Source organism: Ceraceosorus guamensis (assembly GCF_003144195.1).
Source record: "Ceraceosorus guamensis strain MCA 4658 unplaced genomic scaffold IE81scaffold_85, whole genome shotgun sequence".
NCBI classification, from domain to species: domain Eukaryota; kingdom Fungi; phylum Basidiomycota; class Exobasidiomycetes; order Ceraceosorales; family Ceraceosoraceae; genus Ceraceosorus; species Ceraceosorus guamensis.
Window position 1 is genome coordinate 46,929 of NW_020290080.1, and position 17,045 is coordinate 63,973.

General features: G+C 57.2%; 9 protein-coding genes across 9 annotated transcripts; 6 read left to right on the top strand and 3 right to left on the bottom strand.

Annotated features, from left to right (window-relative positions):
• Nucleotides 1–71: 71 nt before the first annotated feature.
• On the top strand, nt 72–2,542 carry IE81DRAFT_368652 (putative CCT7-component of chaperonin-containing T-complex). Its single transcript, XM_025517167.1, has 5 exons — nt 72–856; nt 924–1,544; nt 1,625–1,939; nt 2,006–2,032; nt 2,109–2,542. The coding sequence occupies exons 1-5, from the start codon at nt 218–220 to the stop codon at nt 2,193–2,195; spliced, it is 1,689 nt and encodes a 562-aa protein (XP_025367146.1). The 5' UTR covers nt 72–217; the 3' UTR covers nt 2,196–2,542.
• Nucleotides 2,543–2,758: 216 nt separating this feature from the next.
• IE81DRAFT_325991 (hypothetical protein) lies at nt 2,759–3,968 on the bottom strand. The gene is made up of 3 exons (XM_025514689.1): nt 3,602–3,968; nt 3,181–3,516; nt 2,759–3,092 (listed from the first exon to the last, which is right to left on the bottom strand). Exons 1-3 carry the CDS (start codon nt 3,734–3,736, stop codon nt 2,928–2,930), a joined length of 636 nt encoding a protein of 211 aa, XP_025367147.1. The 5' UTR covers nt 3,737–3,968; the 3' UTR covers nt 2,759–2,927.
• A 221-nt stretch (nt 3,969–4,189) lies between these two features.
• Nucleotides 4,190–4,817, top strand: IE81DRAFT_247388 (hypothetical protein). The gene has a single exon (XM_025511287.1). The coding sequence runs from the start codon at nt 4,369–4,371 to the stop codon at nt 4,726–4,728; it is 360 nt and encodes a 119-aa protein (XP_025367148.1). The 5' UTR covers nt 4,190–4,368; the 3' UTR covers nt 4,729–4,817.
• On the bottom strand, nt 4,648–7,467 carry IE81DRAFT_325993 (hypothetical protein). The gene has a single exon (XM_025514690.1). The coding sequence runs from the start codon at nt 6,994–6,996 to the stop codon at nt 4,906–4,908; it is 2,091 nt and encodes a 696-aa protein (XP_025367149.1). The 5' UTR covers nt 6,997–7,467; the 3' UTR covers nt 4,648–4,905.
• A 576-nt stretch (nt 7,468–8,043) lies between these two features.
• IE81DRAFT_325994 (hypothetical protein) lies at nt 8,044–8,580 on the top strand. The gene has a single exon (XM_025514691.1). The coding sequence runs from the start codon at nt 8,094–8,096 to the stop codon at nt 8,364–8,366; it is 273 nt and encodes a 90-aa protein (XP_025367150.1). The 5' UTR covers nt 8,044–8,093; the 3' UTR covers nt 8,367–8,580.
• Nucleotides 8,581–9,205: 625 nt separating this feature from the next.
• On the top strand, nt 9,206–9,900 carry IE81DRAFT_294044 (Ctr copper transporter; the record flags this gene model as incomplete). Its single annotated transcript, XM_025512032.1, has 2 exons — nt 9,206–9,236; nt 9,386–9,900. 2 exons carry the CDS (start codon nt 9,206–9,208, stop codon nt 9,898–9,900), a joined length of 546 nt encoding a protein of 181 aa, XP_025367151.1.
• Nucleotides 9,901–10,423: 523 nt separating this feature from the next.
• IE81DRAFT_325996 (putative RPT3-26S proteasome regulatory subunit) lies at nt 10,424–12,740 on the top strand. The gene is made up of 8 exons (XM_025514692.1): nt 10,424–10,770; nt 10,880–11,207; nt 11,286–11,377; nt 11,454–11,768; nt 11,864–11,935; nt 12,021–12,207; nt 12,376–12,400; nt 12,510–12,740. The coding sequence occupies exons 1-8, from the start codon at nt 10,609–10,611 to the stop codon at nt 12,565–12,567; spliced, it is 1,239 nt and encodes a 412-aa protein (XP_025367152.1). The 5' UTR covers nt 10,424–10,608; the 3' UTR covers nt 12,568–12,740.
• Nucleotides 12,732–15,920, bottom strand: IE81DRAFT_325998 (mitochondrial pyruvate dehydrogenase). Its single transcript, XM_025514693.1, has 11 exons — nt 15,605–15,920; nt 15,282–15,427; nt 15,029–15,144; nt 14,587–14,939; nt 14,361–14,482; nt 13,891–14,290; nt 13,810–13,831; nt 13,495–13,711; nt 13,299–13,372; nt 13,110–13,167; nt 12,732–12,970 (listed from the first exon to the last, which is right to left on the bottom strand). Coding segments are annotated over exons 1-11 (1,563 nt in total). The 5' UTR covers nt 15,607–15,920; the 3' UTR covers nt 12,732–12,917.
• Nucleotides 15,921–16,206: 286 nt separating this feature from the next.
• Nucleotides 16,207–16,811, top strand: IE81DRAFT_247504 (hypothetical protein). Its single transcript, XM_025511288.1, has 2 exons — nt 16,207–16,467; nt 16,648–16,811. The coding sequence occupies exons 1-2, from the start codon at nt 16,304–16,306 to the stop codon at nt 16,751–16,753; spliced, it is 270 nt and encodes an 89-aa protein (XP_025367154.1). The 5' UTR covers nt 16,207–16,303; the 3' UTR covers nt 16,754–16,811.
• Nucleotides 16,812–17,045: the final 234 nt, after the last annotated feature.

The following is a 17,045-nucleotide window of genomic DNA, read 5'->3' on the forward strand; positions in this document are numbered from 1 at the left end:
TCGATGCGCTTCTTCGGTTTCTTCTGTGCTGCAAGCGCGCGCCGCGCACCGGTGAGATTTCAAAGGATCGACTCGCGACTGCGACTCTTGCTTGACCTGGAGAGCTCATGATCACCACCAAGTCGCTCTCACACGCGCATACACGTTCGCAAATCGCACATAGAGCATCGCCAACAAGCACATATATCCGCGCATAACCCCCACGCACGCCCTCACGATGGCAGGCCGACTGGGGATGATGCAGCCGCAAGTGATTGTGCTGCGTGAAGGCACCGACACTTCGCAAGGCAGAGGTCAGCTGCTGTCCAACATTGGCGCCTGCCTCTCCATCGTATCCTGCGTGGCATCCACGCTCGGACCGCGCGGCATGGACAAGCTGATGGTGAATGAGCGAGGCGAGGCGACCATCTCCAACGATGGGGCGACCATCTTGAAGCTGCTGGATGTGGTTCACCCCGCAGCCAAGACGTTGGTGGATATCGCTAGAGCGCAGGATGCAGAGGTGGGCGATGGCACGACCAGCGTGGTGCTGCTAGCAGGAGAGATGCTCAAGGAAGCGCGTCCCTTTGTCGAGGAAGGCGTCAGTCCTCATGTGATCGTCAAGGGATACCGCAAAGCAGCGCGCCTGGCCATCGATCGCATCAAGCAGCTGAGCATCACGATCGACAAGTCGGATGCCGTGGCCTTCAAGGATCTACTGAGAAAGTGCGCGGCTACAAGCATGAACTCCAAACTCATCTCTTCTCAGCGAGACTTTTTCACAAACATGGTCGTCGATGCCGTCTCTTCCTTGGACCAGCAAGATCTTGACGAGAGCCTGATCGGCGTCAAAAAGGTTCCAGGCGGCGCCATGCAGGTGCGTCGCGTCGGTGTTTGTGAGGGTGCGCTGGCGGACGACTGACCCTGCCTTCACTCGTGTCCAGGACTCTCTGTTGGTGCAAGGTGTGGCCTTCAAAAAGACGTTTGCATACGCGGGCTTTGAGCAGCAACCCAAATCCTTTGCATCGCCCAAGATTCTCTCTCTCAACGTCGAATTGGAGTTGAAGGCGGAGAAGGACAATGCCGAGGTGCGCATCGATCAAGTGTCCGAATATCAAGCCATCGTGGATGCAGAGTGGCAAATCATCTACAGCAAGTTGGAAGCCATCGTCAAGACTGGAGCAAAAGTCGTCCTCTCCAAGCTGCCGATCGGCGATCTCGCGACACAGTACTTTGCCGATCGCGACATTTTTTGCGCTGGTCGCGTAGCCGCAGACGATTTGAAGCGCGTCGTCCAAGCGGTAGGCGGAGCGGTGCAGTCGACGTGCAGCGATATCCACGACGAACACTTGGGAACGTGCGACACTTTCGAAGAGAAGCAGATTGGCGGAGAGCGATTTAACCTGTTTCAAGGTTGCCCGCAAGCAAAGACTTGCACCCTCATTCTGCGCGGTGGTGCCGAGCAGTTCATCGCAGAAGTCGAACGCAGCTTGCACGATTCCATCATGATCGTCAAGCGAGCCATCAAGAACAATAGCGTCGTCGCTGGAGGTGGTGCCACCGAGGTGAGCGTGGCGAGAGCGCGCGGCGATGGGTTTGGGGATGCTTTCCATTCTGCTCACGCCGCACCCACGTCTTGCCGCAGATGGAAATCTCCCGCTTTCTGCGCGAACACGCGCGGACAGTCGAGGGCAAGCAGCAACTGATCATTTCGGCCTTTGCCAAGTCGCTGGAATGCGTTCCTCGTCAATTGTGCGACAATGCCGGTTTCGACGCGACGGATCTGCTGAACAAGCTGCGCATGAGGCACGCGCAGGGACACACGTGGGAAGGGATCGACATTGAGACCGAAAATGTGGCGGACAATTTGGAGAGACATGTGTGGGAGCCGGCGCTGGTCAAGATCAATGCGCTGTCGAGCGCGGCAGAGGCGGCTTGTTTGATTCTTTCGGTCGATGAGGTGCGTTGCAAGGTGCGAGCCTGCATACGGTGCCCAGCGCAAAGCTGACAATGCATCCCACCGCAGACGATTCGAAATGAGCAGAGCGAGAGGGTGAGTCGTGGGCACGCTTGCGCGCAAAGGGCGCAGCGCTTGTGTGCTGACATGTGCAAGACCTTTATTTGCGCAGCCCAACCCAAATACGAAGCCACTTCCACCAGGTGCGGCGCAGAGAGCGATGAGAGGAAGAGGAAGAGGAGGTGTACCTAGACGATGAAGAGGCAGGCCGCAGCGCATCGATGACGTGGGGCTCATGACGCGAGTCAGCTCGCGTACGAAATACATGCACTCGGCGAGCCAGCACGCATCGCGTCGATGGATCGTGTGCGCAACCCCGTGTTGGATGGTGACGTGGTCGCGTGCGGTAAGACGGCGCGCGCCGCATCTTGATGGTCGCCAGCGAGCGTGAGCATGCTGTCGAGCCAAGAAAAGTAGTAGGATATCTCTGTGCGCTTCAAGCTAGTCGGCTGGAGACGCGAATCGAACCATCGAGCTGCAAAGAAAAGGGAGGAAGGATGATGGGTAGCCGCAAATCGCTCACCTCGTAATTCGGCAATGGATGGGAATACACGTCATGTGATGTGCGAGCTCGGGCTCGGGCGCGGGCATCGGCGTCGGTGTAGGCGTCGAGATTCGCAGCCTCTTAATTGATCTCCCCATTCACGGGCTTTGCGTTCACAATGCTGGATGAAGTATCAACAGCAGCAGCAGCGGCGGAGCAAGGGGAAAGCGGAGCCGTATGCTGCCCAAGAGTCAGATATGTTCGAGCTGCAGCGGATGCGGGGGAGACACGTTCTCGATGGATTGTTCACGCGTTTCAATTTGCTACTACAAAGAAAGTCTGAATGTAGCTTCGCTGGGTAGGAAGAGGGGGGAAACGATGGTGCGGGTCACGAAGCAGGGGGGGAATGATGGGCTGATGGTAACATCGAAGACGGACTTTTCGTCTCTACGACTTGAGGAAGAGGACCGGAGGGTAGCCATTCGTTCCTGCTGGCTGCACATTCTTCTCGTCGCCGACCAGAATGGCGTTGGGACTGCCTTTGCTTGTGGCGTAGCCGTAGTTGCCAATCTTTCCGTTGCGTTTGTAGATCGAGGTGATCTCACCGTAGGGCTGGAAGAGGAGAAAGGGGGAAAAAAAACAATCAGAATCATGATATCAAACGCTTTCGGGGAGCTCATTCGGAGCTGATGGGTCTCACGTTGTAGAAGTTGAAGAATTGCCTGGCCTGATCAGCGTTGTCGACGTCGCTGCATGGCTCGATGGTCAAATGCGTGCGACCTGAAGGGTTGTTGGAGTGGAGAGCGGCGTGTCTCTGCACACACTTGGTGGTGTCAGAAGCGAGCTTGAGCTTGATGGGAGAGTCTCCGGGGTAGTACTGCTCGTGGAAGGTGAAGCCGAGGTGGGTGCTGTTGCACTGTTGGTGAAAGACCTCCAGCTTCTTCGCAGCGCCCTTGAGCTCCACAAGCTGCACTTGACCTCCAGCAGAAGTTTGTTGTCCAACGGTGAAGGGCGTGATGTAACCGCCAGCGTTGCCCTGCACACATAGTGAAGAGAGGCGCGCAAAACGGATGAGCATACGCGCGACTTGTAATGCTTGCTCATTCGCGATTCCGACTCACGTTGCCAAGCTGGAGCTGGGTGGCCTTGGTAGAAAGAGGGCCACAGGAGATCGTGCCGGCAGCGGGAGCCGATAGCGCGGCAGAGGCCAGCGTGGCAACAGCCAGAACAGACTTGATGACGATGCTGGAGAGCATATTGAGAGCGTGAGTGTAGAGGTGAGAAGGGAAAAGCTGGCGGTCAGAGGGAAAGTGGGGAAAGGTGGATGGGGGGATATGGTGATGAATAGGACCCCACCTCTGAAGCGTCGCCTTTTGTACCTTTTCTCGCCCGCCTTTCACCCCCAGGCACAGCTCGTGGCGCGCACACCTTCCGAAAGGTCGCTGCACTCACGACTTATCGTGCACGTCCATTCAACCCCCACACCCGTGACGAAGCTTGAGGAGCTCTGTTCCGCCACTATACTTGCTTGCTCTTTGGGTCGCCTCTCCATCGCACACGAAGAATCGGGATCGAGCGTCGCCGGCGGTCCGTGTCAGATCTGCATGCGTGCATGCATGATCGGCGATACATCCGATTCGCGTCCCGACCTTTCGCACTTAAGATCCCATGATGCTGCTAGCAGAAGCGGGCCCGCCGCGCGCGCGCCTCTTCGACGCTTTCTGCGGCTCAAGATGCGGGTCACACATGCACCATCGCGCAAGTCCGGAAGCTTGTATGAACCTCCCCCCCCCCCCCTCCCCCCTCTCGGCAATAACTCATCAGCAATTAGAAAAGGGTCCGGATCCGTTTACACGACGAACGTGCTCGTTCGTGCGTGTCGCCGGCCATGCGGAAGGACTACGCTGACCTCATCCACCAGATGCTCCATCAGGTCAGGCGCACGCACCGACGCAGGTACCCAAAACATTCCCGCGTTGGACCCTTCTCTTCTCTTCTCTTCTCGACTTCTAAGCGAAGTGCAGGATCGCACCAGAAAAGGGCCATGGAATACGCTTCGGCGCCGAAGAAGGGGTTAGCGAGTACGTTTCGGCGCCGACGAACATCATGCGCGCTCCCACGCAGTGTCTCTTGCTTGCTTTTCTGTGCATTCAGTTACAAATCCCACTTATTTGCATCCCACATCGCTTTGCATCGACGTTGCCGAACGGCGTTCATTGTGGGGGGTGACTGCGTGCTGATTACATAAAAACACAACGGACGCGCTTGCGGGTTGCCCGACGCGAAGAACACGAGCCTCAAGTGGAGAGCGTAGCGATACAAAGCCACGAAAGTTATCATCCGCATCGTCGTATAGCCCACGAAGCTGGAACACGGCGATTAGCGACGCCCCGCTCAAGTGTTAGCAAGCGCGGGCGGGGCCTTTTTACTCGAGCCTCTCATCGTAGATCAATCTAATGTTCCTGCTCTCCTCACCTCGCCACGCAAGCCGAGCGTCGTTGGCCCTGGCCACCGCACGTCTCACATCCCGCATCAATCCGCCCGGTCCGCTGGTATAGACGACGCTGGGCGCGTTGCTCGTCGTCGTGCTCAAGAAAGACTCTAACAAGGCGTTGATGCTAGGTCTCGACGAGGAGGAGGAGTAGGAGGCAGTGTCCTGACTTTTGTTGTGGGCAGCAGCAGGCACATCCTTCTCGAGCGATTGCACCGGCAGTTGAGGACTGCTGCTGCTCCTGCTGTCCGAAGTGGAATCCTTGTTCGAGTCGACTTCGAAAGTAGTTTGAGTTCGTTTCTCGTGACGTGCCTCGTGACCTTCTCTGGTGGATATGATGTTCACCTCGACCATTCTGCTTCGAGTCAGCTCAGCGAGCTCCGCTTCCGCCCACGCGGCATCCCGGTCATGCCTGACGAGCCACACGAGAGAGGTGGTGCCGGTGGTGCGCACCACCGCTCTGCAATCCTCCAACGACGCCTTGTCGGATGCAGCGCGCAGCAGCAGCAAGCGCGCTTCCTTGGCTCGCCGAACGCGTTCCCTCAGCACGGGCAGCACAAAGGTGATGCCTGTCCCTCCAGCCAGGCAGAGCGCATTGTGAGCAGCATCCAAGTCGCTCGTAATGTCGTTGCCGTAAGGGCCGGTGAGCAGCAAAGACGTCTTGCTGCTGCGCTCTCTGAGCAGCGCTTCGGCCACCTTGCGCGTCTCTCCGCCCTTTGCGCGCATGATGAACGAGTGCGTCGCAGCCTCGTGATGATGATGACGACTTTTGGCATGGCTCGCTGCTGCTGCTGCTGCCGGAACGAAAGAGGTAAAGGGATGCGACTGCCAGATGCTGCCGTGACTGGAGAATGTGAGAAAGTAGTGATCGCCGGGGGCGTTGCGTGCTTGCTGATGCGTCAAGTCGAGCCTCACGACCGGCACATCCTCGTCAGAGTCGAAAAAGGTGACGGCGGCTTGGATGGGAGCGAGAGCAGTGGTCTGCGCTGCGCGAATGTAGTCGTGGTGGAGCAAGAATGTCCTTACAAGTCTTGCGCCTCTGTCGAGGCCCCAGATGAGGAGGGATGGCAAGAGGAAGCATTTCAACTTGTCCCAGTGACCCCAGCAAGCGCCAATGTAGAGCATGGCAAGGATGTAGTGAGCTTTTCGAAAGAATTCGTGGCCCGTCCTTCGAATGACGACGGGCAGGCTGAGCACAAAGAGGATGGTGAGCAGGACCATGGCTACGACTCCCCACACCATGTACTTTTCCTTGATCCAAGCAGCTCCTACGCTGGGTTGAGGTTGGTACAGGCGGCCTTGAACGATGGACCAACCGATGGTGTGGAGCAGGCTCTGGATGAGGATGACCCAGCCGAGCCATCGATGCATAAAGTTAAAGTGGTGGTAGGGTATGCCGGTGAGCAGGGATAGCAGACTCTCTCGCGTGGATAGCAGGATGGAGAGGGGGGTGAGGGCGTATGCCCAGAGGCCTATCCTGTCTGACCATGGACCTAGACCGGTCCTGGTGTTGTACACGCCGGGCATCTTCTTGACGGGCGTGACCCATTTTTGGTAGACGATGCCGACAAAGGTGAAGATGGTGATGTAGGCCAAGAGAATGGCAAAGACGAGCACTTGCTGACGCGTGGCTCGAAACGAGGCGATCTGAATGTCTGGCATCAGCTTGCTCCTGGTCCATGCGCGCGCTGCGCTCGCAGCTCGGTGGAGCGATGAAGCTGCAACGCCACCGCGTCCACCGCCTCGAGATGTGGAAGTGAAGGTGCAGCGGTGGGCGATGGTGTAGAGTAGGAGGAGAGCTAGAAGCAGGGCCCAAAAGACGCCGACGTAGAGCATGCCCAGATCATGGGAGCGGTAGACGGTGTCGAGGTAAGCGCAGGATCCGGCATCGTTTGTGCATGGCAAGGCCCTGGCCGCATAACCCCAGTGAGGTTGCAGGCTGGCCGCTTCTGAGAAATTTTGAATGTGGCGAGCGAGGAGAGGTGTGGAGGGCAAGTCTGGTGGCAGCGCGAGGGATTCGGACATGACGGGCTGGCTGGCTGGCTGGCTGGCTGGTTGAATCAGAGGGGAGAGCCTGTTGAGGAGGGTCAGTGGTCGTTGGTGGAGAGCAGAGCAATGCGTAATGTAAGCGAGGGGGGTGAAGATGACAAGACTGTTTCTATAGGAAGGGCAGCTTGGAAGCTGCTTCTATGGTCAGCAGTAGTCGCGCGGTTCAGAAGCGAGCAAGACGATACAAGTAGGCGCTCTAGTCTGGAGGCGTGTGTGTGTGTGTGTGTGTGTGTGTGTGTGTGTGTGTAAGGAACAATCGCTTGTCGTGCCTGCGTAACGTGGCGTCGAGTGTAGGGAACATCACAAGACATGAGTGTGAGTGTGAGTGTGAGTGCGAGTGCGAGTGCGAGTGCGAGTGCGAATGCGAGTGCGAGTGTCACACCCTTCCATCATACCGTACAGCGCAGCCCAGCACCCTGACTCTTGCACACCACCCACACAGTGTCCATGCCGTGAAGCACAATCACGAATGCGAATGCGAATGCCAATGCGAGTGCGAATGCGAATGCTACCTCGGCGCCTTTCTTGCGGTCCTTGTCAAGAAAAAAGCATGGCTGTCAAGAAGAAGAAGAAGAAGAAGAAGAAGAAGAAGAGAAAAACCATCCGAGAGCTGGCTGTGAATCTGCAATGCCCAATTCGTGATTCTTGCTTTGTGGATCTGCAAGATCTGAGAAACATGTGAACGAGAGCATGGCTGGTGGCGGGCGGGCGCGCGCTGCACGAATAGCTACTCTGACTGTAGACCAGCAGCAGCTGGACAGTCGTGAGTCACAACAGAGTGAGGGTGTTGAAGGCGCGAGTGCGGTCCGGTAGATAAGCTTGTGGTCGATCGCGAGACGTGAGTGAAGCAAGCGCACGCACGCACGCGACGCAGGTATGGCGTCTTGCAGCTAGCTGATCATCTATCTGTCCACGCACGCACGCACGCGGGATGGACGCGCTAGTCAAGGTGCGGCGCGCGTGTGTGTGTGTGAATCGCGATCGAGTCGTGAGTCGAGGCTTCTCTGGGCGCGCGCATGCACGCATATATGCCAAGAGAGCGCTGCTGCACAAACATCATACACTGTACCTGTATGCAAGGCATCAGCCTAAATCGTCGCCACTTGCCGCTTAAAAAACGCTCCGAGGGATCTCTGCGAATTAAGGCACCGAAAGCACAAGCACAAGCACAAGCACAAGCACAAGCACAAGCACAAGCACGAGCACAAGCACAAGCACAAGCACAAGCACAAGCACAAGCACAAGCAGCACGCCCCTCCTCGCACGCCATTTCTCCTATCCATCAACCAATCTCTCCGCTCTCTGGCCCAATAGTGTGTGCCGCTGCACTTTCCCCCCCCTTCTGACACTTGTCACCCGTGGGCGCGTGATGCTTCGCACGCCGAATTTGGGCGAAAAGGTACGCCGCCCGCTTGCATAGCGCATTGCCCACATCACTCACAAACCAAGCCTAGCTGCGCCTTGCCAGGAACAATGCGCCGAAGCAGTGCGCAGGGGATCGGCCACATTCGTGGTGATTTCGCGGATTGCCCTTGGCCAAGCAATGATGCTCACGAGGGGGCGCAGATCATTAAAAATTGGAATGGACCAGCAGCAGCGCGATGCTTGGAGAATTCGAAGCGCGTTGCGTTGCAGCTGACAAGCCCTGCTGTCGAAGCGGGGGTCTTCCGGTATGTTCGCGCGATTGACTGATGCCATCGCAGACGTCAGCGCAGCATTCTCGGCTCGATTCGATTCGCGCTCGGTCAAGTTGCTGCCTTGTGAGGTAGCCGGGGGGGTGATGGGCGACGGTCACGGCGTCGTGCAATTCAGCGAGGCAGTCCCGATCTCGCCATGTCCCATCACCGCACTCGACTTGCAAGAACATCACACATACCTGCCAACCGCGTCGCACACCCCACATCGCACGCCGCACATCGCACGCTTTCCTCTCTCTCACGCACACGCGCACACACACCTCGACGCACCCAGCAACTTTCTCTCGCCCTCCCCCCCTTCTCCTGCTCGACACGATGAATCACGGAGATGGGATGGACATGGGGGCGGACGCCTGCAAGATATCGGTGAGTGGGTGGTGGTAGCGAGCGCAAAAAGGGCCAACGCTTGCAGCAGCGTGTGACTGCCTTCTCCCCCACATGGCAAAGCTCGCAGCTGACAGCTGATCCCCCTTGACGCCATGCCACAGATGCTGTGGAATTGGTACACTGTGGATGCTTGTGAGTTGTTACCTCTGGACGCGCGCGCGCGCTCAGCGAAACATTCGCCCAACTCGATGTGCTCTCATGTCATGCTCACCATGACCGACGCAACAACTACATGTTCCCCGCGCCCCCGCCCCCCCCCCCCCCCCCACCCATCCCAACAGGCTTTCTCAGCTCATCCTGGCGCATCACAAATGGCGGGAGCATGGCAGCTACGTGCATCGGCGTCGCTTTCCTCGTCGTCCTGCTCGAATTCACGCGTCGATTGGGCAAAGAGTACGATTTGCTGATTCGACGTCAATGGGCAGTCAGAGCTTCGCAATTATCGCGCATCAACAGCAGCAGCACGAGCACGAGCACGGAAGATGCAGCAGCTGCCGGTCCGATCACGATCAAGTTCAGAGCCACACCGTTGCAGCAACTCATCAGGTCGCTCTTGCACGCCACGACGTTCGCAGCAGCGTACATCGTCATGCTCCTGGCCATGTACTTTAACGGATTCATCATCCTCTCCATCATCCTCGGCGCGGGTCTAGGCAAGCTCCTCTGCGATTGGGAAACGCTCGAAATCACCCTGGACCTGGACCACCACCATGCTGGCAGCAGCAGCAGCAGCGCAAAGGAGCACAGCAGGGTTACGGCCACCACTTGCGAGGATCCCACCGTGTGCTGCGGCTAGACTTTTGCGATTCGCTCACTGGACCCCCTCTCGTCATCACCCCGCTCTTGTCTCCCTCTTTACGAATGGTCGATGCGCTTTCCAAGAAAAGCCTCGGTCGTGTTGGATTGGACGAAAAAGAGCGTCGCGCTGCGTGTCCAGTCCGCGTGGGACTCACAGTCAGACCGTGCGTGACCTTGGAATGTTGAGGATACGATTACTGCCTTTGGCGATGCAGTCAGAGTAGTCAAAAGGCACGAGTCAAGCGTCTGATGAGTGTGGAGTCAAGAGTCAAGTAGTGAAGCGCGGCAGTCGATCACTCACGAGTCCGACGCAGCTTCGCGGATGATCATGCAGCGCTGCAAGCTGCGTCTGATGTGTCCGCGGGCGCAACCTAAGGCGTGCACGCGAAGCATCATCACGTGACTGATGAACCGTGCGCGCGATCAGACGTGCATGCATGGGCGCTTGCGAGACCGGCCGACGCTGGCGCGTCCCTTGTCCATGTCGGATCTCCATGCACCCTCAGCCTGCTTTCGTTCACGTTGTGCGCGACTTTTGATTTCTTGCCTCCAACACGCACCCATACTCGCACGCTCCTCCAGCTCTTTCATCCCTCATCACGCGCTTGCCCTCGAGCATCACATTACGCCTTCTGTTCTGCCCTGCCCGCTTTGGTGTGATCTTTGCGACAGGGACAAAAAGTCCCACACACTTGCTTTGCCCATCATGGAGGAGTTGGGAATCAGGAGGGAAGAACCCACATTCGATGAGGCGGTTGCCGAAAAGACGGCTGTGCACGAAGCGCTGGGGCAGGAAGAGGACACGTTCTTGAGGTACAAGAAGCTATCTCAGCACCTCGAGTTCCTCAGCACGATGGAGGATTACGTCGTGAGTATCGGTAGGGCAAGTGGGCGGGGGATCCCCGATGATTTTGCCAGGTTGCGTGGCATGTTTTGCTGACCGCAATCCTCCACCTCATCCTCCCATCCCCTGGCAGAAAGATGAGCAACGCAACTTGAAGAGGGAGCTGGTTCGAGCGCAAGAGGAAGTGAAGCGCATACAGAGTGTGCCGCTCGTCATTGGTCAATTCCTCGAACCCATCGATCAGCACACTGGCATCGTCGGCAGCACAACCGGCAGCAATTACGTCGTCAGGATCCTCAGCACGCTGGATAGGGAATTGTTGAAACCAAGCAGCTCCGTGGCGCTGCACAGGCACTCCAATTCGTTGGTAGACATTTTGCCTCCAGAGGCTGATTCGAGCATCGCGATGCTTGGCCAGGATGAGAAGCCCACGGAGACGTATGCAGACATTGGTGGAATGGGTGAGTGGCGAGCTGAAGTGCGGCAGCTCCATGGGCTCAACCGTCGCTCATTCTCCTCTCCTCCATCTGCCAACGTAGACATCCAGAAGCAAGAGATCCGAGAGGCTGTAGAGTTGCCATTGGTCCAGTTCGACTTGTACCGACAGATTGGTATCGATCCACCTCGCGGTGTGAGTTGCCCCCAACCTCGTGTAGTGGCACCTTGTGGCCCCCCTTGCTGACTTTCGCGTCGCGCGCAACCTCCAGGTCCTGCTCTATGGCCCTCCAGGTACAGGCAAAACCATGCTGGTCAAAGCTGTAGCGAACGCCACAACAGCAAGCTTTATCAGGGTCGTCGGCTCAGAATTCGTTCAAAAGTATCTCGGAGAAGGTCCAAGGATGGTTCGCGACGTCTTTAGACTAGCCAGAGAGAACGCACCGGCCATCATCTTTATTGATGAGATCGATGCCATTGCGACCAAGCGTTTCGATGCGCAGACTGGCGCTGACAGAGAAGTACAGCGCATCCTGCTAGAGCTGCTGAATCAAATGGACGGCTTTGATCAAGGAAGCAATGTGAAGGTGAGTGGGGAGGGGGGGGGGGGGGGAGGGGCGCATTTGTTCGGCTCACATGTAGAGGGCAGCATTGACCTGGACAGCTCTTCTCTTGCGTGCAGGTCATCATGGCAACCAACCGAGCAGACACGCTAGACCCAGCACTTTTGCGTCCTGGTCGTCTGGATCGCAAGGTGCGTGGTGGTGTCGTGGTATGGACAGAGGGGTCCGGAGCCTTGGCTTAAGATGTAGCCCTCCTTCTCCCCCCCTCTTTCCCAGATCGAGTTTCCGCTGCCAAACAGGCGAGAGCGCCGATTGATCCTGCAAACCATTACGGGAAAGATGAATCTGGCACCGGATGTGGACATGGAGGACTACGTCAGCAGACCCGAAAAGCTTTCGAGCGCAGAACTCAGCAGCTTTGCGCAAGCTGCCGGACTGCAGGCCGTGAGGAGAAACAGATATGGTGAGTTGTTTTTCGACGCAGAGGGATTTTTTTTTTTTTTTTGCTGCGGAGCCTTCGATTCGAAGCACAAGAAAGCGTGGCCATGCCCCCCCCAAACTCATGACTTGCGGACCTTTTTTTTTCCTTCTTTTGTTTCTCTGGGCGCGCGCGCGGACGGGCACCTTGCAGTGATTTTGCCTGCCGACTTTGAAGAGTGAGTTTTTGACCTTTGTGATGTCGTGTGCGCGAAGCGTGTTGCCATACGTCGCATGCTCATCGTGGTCCCTCCATCCCTTCATTTTTCCCCCTCCCTCATCCTACAGAGCGTGGAAGCAAACGGTCAAAAAGGAAGGGGACAACAAGCTCGAATTTTACGCTTGATTGATACGTTGGTTGCTTTGTCGTCTTGCAGCAGCAGCAGCAGCAGCAGCAGCAGCAGCAGCACCGCCAACTTTTTTTCAAGAGACAGACAGACACATCAATGCGATTCCGCTTTACTCGAAACGCTCGCTCCCAATCTTTCCGAACGTGTGCGCGCGCGCGCGCGTCTGCCAGGCTTGTATTTTGAAGAATGTTGTTTGTGGGAAGGGGGGCGGTGCAGGAAGGATATGCAGAGTTATATTACAGCACGAGGCGAGGCGAGGCGCGAGGGGGATCTGAAGACGATGGGGAAGGGAGCAGCTGCAGAAGTCAAGAGTTGCGTTCTGATCTTGCTTTTTTTCGAATCAGAATCAGGGCAAGGGCTCCGCAGAGGAGCTGAGACGATTCAAGTGCAGGTAGACGTCTGTGAAGTCGCGCGCAAAAAAAGTCGCGTCGCGTCGCGAGTGCAGCCAGAACAGCACGTTTGTCAGCCCCTTTTTCCGTGCAGAGAAGTGAGCGGATAGCACTTATCGATGGGGCGCGCGCGCGCGCGCTCGACTGACCTGTGCCGTACCCTTCCATCGAGATGAGTTTCAAGTCTCCGCCAAAGTACCTCGCGTACTGCGAGCGAACGAAGCAGAGGGGGCAATCAATCGCGTGAATGAGAAGGGGGGGGGGGAGGGAAGATGATGAGCGTGCGTGCGTGCGTGTTCGAACGCCTGGATGCGATGCGATGCGATGCGACGCCTCACCAATCGTGCTAGAGGCAGTCCGTATCCGAAACCGGCCATGGGCGCCTTGAAGTCGCTCGCTTGAAAGTCGGGGTCTGAGAAAGGTGGCACATGTGTGCACGAAAGCCGTCTGGGTGGTTAGACATTCGTCGCACCTTTCCGGCGTTCCGAACGCATCTGCCACCAGCAGCAGCAGCAGCAAAGCGCCAAAACTCACCAAGATCCTCGGACTGGGCGGTGGTGTACATATAAGTCCAAACGAGGGACATTTCTGACCTGGGAATGCCTCCGCCCTCATCGCTAATCTTGATGGTAATGTCCTCCTTGCCCTCCACGACGATGACCTTGATGGGTGGGAAATTGTCCTCATTCTCCACCCCGTACCGCTCCACCACCGCTCGAAGGGAATTTTTGAGCAGCTCGAACATCATGTGCTGAACGAAGCATGTGCGCAACAGCGAAAGAGCGCGCGTGTCAGAGAGATCGAGATGTAGAACGACGACTTCAAATTTGGCGGCATGATCGGACTCACGTTCAAGTGGCTTGGCACGTACCTGCGAAGCGACTCTACCGTTAGTTGCGCATTGACGACATGGCAAAATGCTGCACTCACATGAACGTCAAATCCTTTGGACAGATGAGCTGCACAGGTGGTCCCTTGAAAAGCCCATAGTGTTCCTCGCAGACGAATCTCGCATTCTCGATTGCCTCGTGCGCGATAGCCCCAACATTCGTGTTTGTGCAGATGATGCCCACATACTTTTCCGGCTCGCCTCCGTTGGGCCCAACACCGGCGGCGCCTCCGCTCGGGGGGGCAGAAATGCGAGATTGCTGAATGGGGTCTCCATCAAGCGTGGTCGCTTGGTCAGGTGATGTGCGGGCCAGAGCAATGTGTTGTCCGATGAGGATTCGGATGCCGATGCGCGACATGTAGAAGCGGTCCAAGAATCGCTGCACGTCCGCTTGAATGTTCTGACCCCGTCGTGCGCGTTTGTACTCCAACACTCCTTGCGCTGCGAGCGGAGCAGGACCACTGTGAATGTCTGTTTTGAAAGGCCCCGCCGCCACGATGATCATACTCACCGACAGTGGTCACTACAGCATCGTGCCGCTTTTTGATCTTGTCGAGGCACTGTGTAAAGCTTTCATTCCAATCGATCACTTCTGGCGGCCACTGCTTGATATTCGCGTGATCCGCATAGTAACTGCGAAAATGCGCCCAGACGCAGCGCAAATGCGGTGAGGTGAGCCGCGCGATGCTCGGCCACTCTCGTCCAACACGATGCATCCGTGTGTGTACGATGCTCACCGATGATGAATGGGGATCCTTTTCTTGCCCGCATCCGTGGTTGCGGTTGCGTAACCGCTGGCAGACGAGCTCATCGCGATTCCAGCTTCGTGCAGCTCCCTCGCCCTCTCCCTCATCCTCTCCTCGCTCGCCTCGACATTATCCTTGTTCTCTGCCAACCAAGCTGATGATCCAGCGATGCGTTCCAGCCTCTCTGATTCGCTCGCTCTGCCTTCCTCGATGTCGTTGCCCTCCTCTGACAAGGCTGGATTGGGTGTTGAGCCTGGCAAGCCTGCTGCGTTGTGCGAGACGGAGGATGCTAGCTGATCGCGGATTGATGGAGGTAGCTGCGGCCTTGGAAATTGGATCAGTTCCTTGAGGTGTGCGTGATCAGAGCAAGACCCGAGTGAGCACGGAGCATTCGAGCGAGTTGGGAAGGGGGATTGGGTCTGACTCAGCTCACTTCGAAAGACTGGGCGTACCAATCGCGGACGCGACTGATGGAGGGCATCTGATTCAAGCCTTTTGGCAACTCGTCCAGCTCCTTGACTCGATGCGCAAGTCGGATGGGCAGCTCCTCTATTGAAAGGGTAAAGCAGCGAGTGGAAATAGAAGCGGCATGGGTCAGCACAGCGAGGTCCTTGGCAGAGCCATGTGGAGCGGGGGAGCCGGGGGAGGGGGGGGGGGGGGGGGAGATGAGTGGAGGACTGACTTACCAGCTAGGAAGCTGCCTGCCTGCATGACGGTGCCCGGATTGAGATTCCTTCCGAAAGCGACCATCTGTGCCAGACTGATGCCCGTTTGTGGGAAGGATGCAAAGTGATGAAGCTGACTCCATGTCTTTGGACTGATCTTGTACGACCTGTTGCGAGTGCGGGTGCGAGTGCGGGTGCGGGTGCGGTGAAGCGTCAGTTGCGGAGCGAGCAGAGGCGGCCTTGCGACGTGTGAGTGGCAGAAGCAGAAGCAGCAAGACGATGCGCAAACCGAGCGTAGGACACTCTCGGGGCCTCGTGCTGGCTACTGCGCGCGTAGTACGCACATGATGGGCAACCAATTACCTGCACATGGAACTTGCGATCCCACCTTTGAGCTCCCTGTCCGCTTCCTCTACTCGGCCGCGGTGATGGATTGGTGTATGCCAGCTTGTGGGTGTTGCGTGCTGGAGGTGGGAGGTGGAAGGCCGTGCGTGAGTGCGTGCGTGCGTGCGTGCGAATGCCCGCCTTGAGAGTGAGCGTGGTGCGCGGGTGATGATGGCAGAAAGGAGGGAGGAAAGGTGAGATGGATTGGTGTGAGAGGGGGATCGAGGCATTCAATCACCGTGTTCGTGATCGTGTTCGTGTTCGTGATCGTGATCGTGATGATTGCATTCACCCGCCCTCCCGCAGCCAGCATGCACAACTCTAATAAGTCATTTCACGATTCACGAGCCCATCCCCAGCAGCTTGACGCCGACGCCGACACATCATCGATGCGGGTGATATTCCGCATCCTCCCCATCCGCCTTGCCCATTCACCCCATTCACGCATTCACCACACTCACACATTCAAGATTAAGATTCGGCGCTACAACACATGACAGTCAGTCACGAGTGCGGTGCGGTGCGGTGCGGTACGGTACGTTGCATAGCACGCGCGCGGCTCGTGACTCGTGACTCGTGACTCGCGACTCGCGACTCCACCCAAGCAAGCAAGCAGGCACCGCTCTGACTCGCCCACGCAGTAGCTCGATCGTCACCTGATGCGGGGCAACTCGGCTTTCAGCATGCTGCATGCATCAGCATCGATCGCAAGCGCGCCTGCATGCATGCATGCTGGGCCCGGAGTCCAGCGCTGGGAAGTGGGCGCGCTAACGTCGAGAATATTCTGCTTAATGCGCAATCAATCCATGGGTCCCGCTCTCGAGTCGTGAGTCACGAGTCACGATCGAGTTCTTGCACGGCAGTCACGGGTCACACGAGCACGTGAGCTTGCGTCCAACGTCTTCGTGTTCAAGATTCAAGATTGCACTTTGACTCGACTCACCCTCACACTTGACTCTCGTATCTCGACGGTGACGCATGATCCACGACTCCACAGTCCGAGTCCGAGTCCCAGTCCGAGTTACGAGTGTAATCGCAACGCCCTAAACAGCTTCATCGATCCTTCCATTTCCATTTCGCAGAACACTAGTCCCATCACCGCCACCTAACCTTGTCCTCATCGCACAAAGATCATCCATCCGTCCATGCCAGCCACCAATCACGGCACAGCTCGAGTCGCTCGCTCGCTCGTGCGCTCGCTCGCTGGCCTTCCACCTGACCTGATCAGGGCGCGATCATGTGCGCATAATGTCCTTGTAGATGCTGTAAGCGAACCAGAGCTGCCAAAAGCCAAAGATTCCGTCCGTTGCGATGGTCAGCCAAGCGTACCAAGGCACTTGCGGCTTTACAAATTGCGTGCGCGCGCGCGCGCGCCGTCAAAAGGATCAAAGGAGGGGGGGG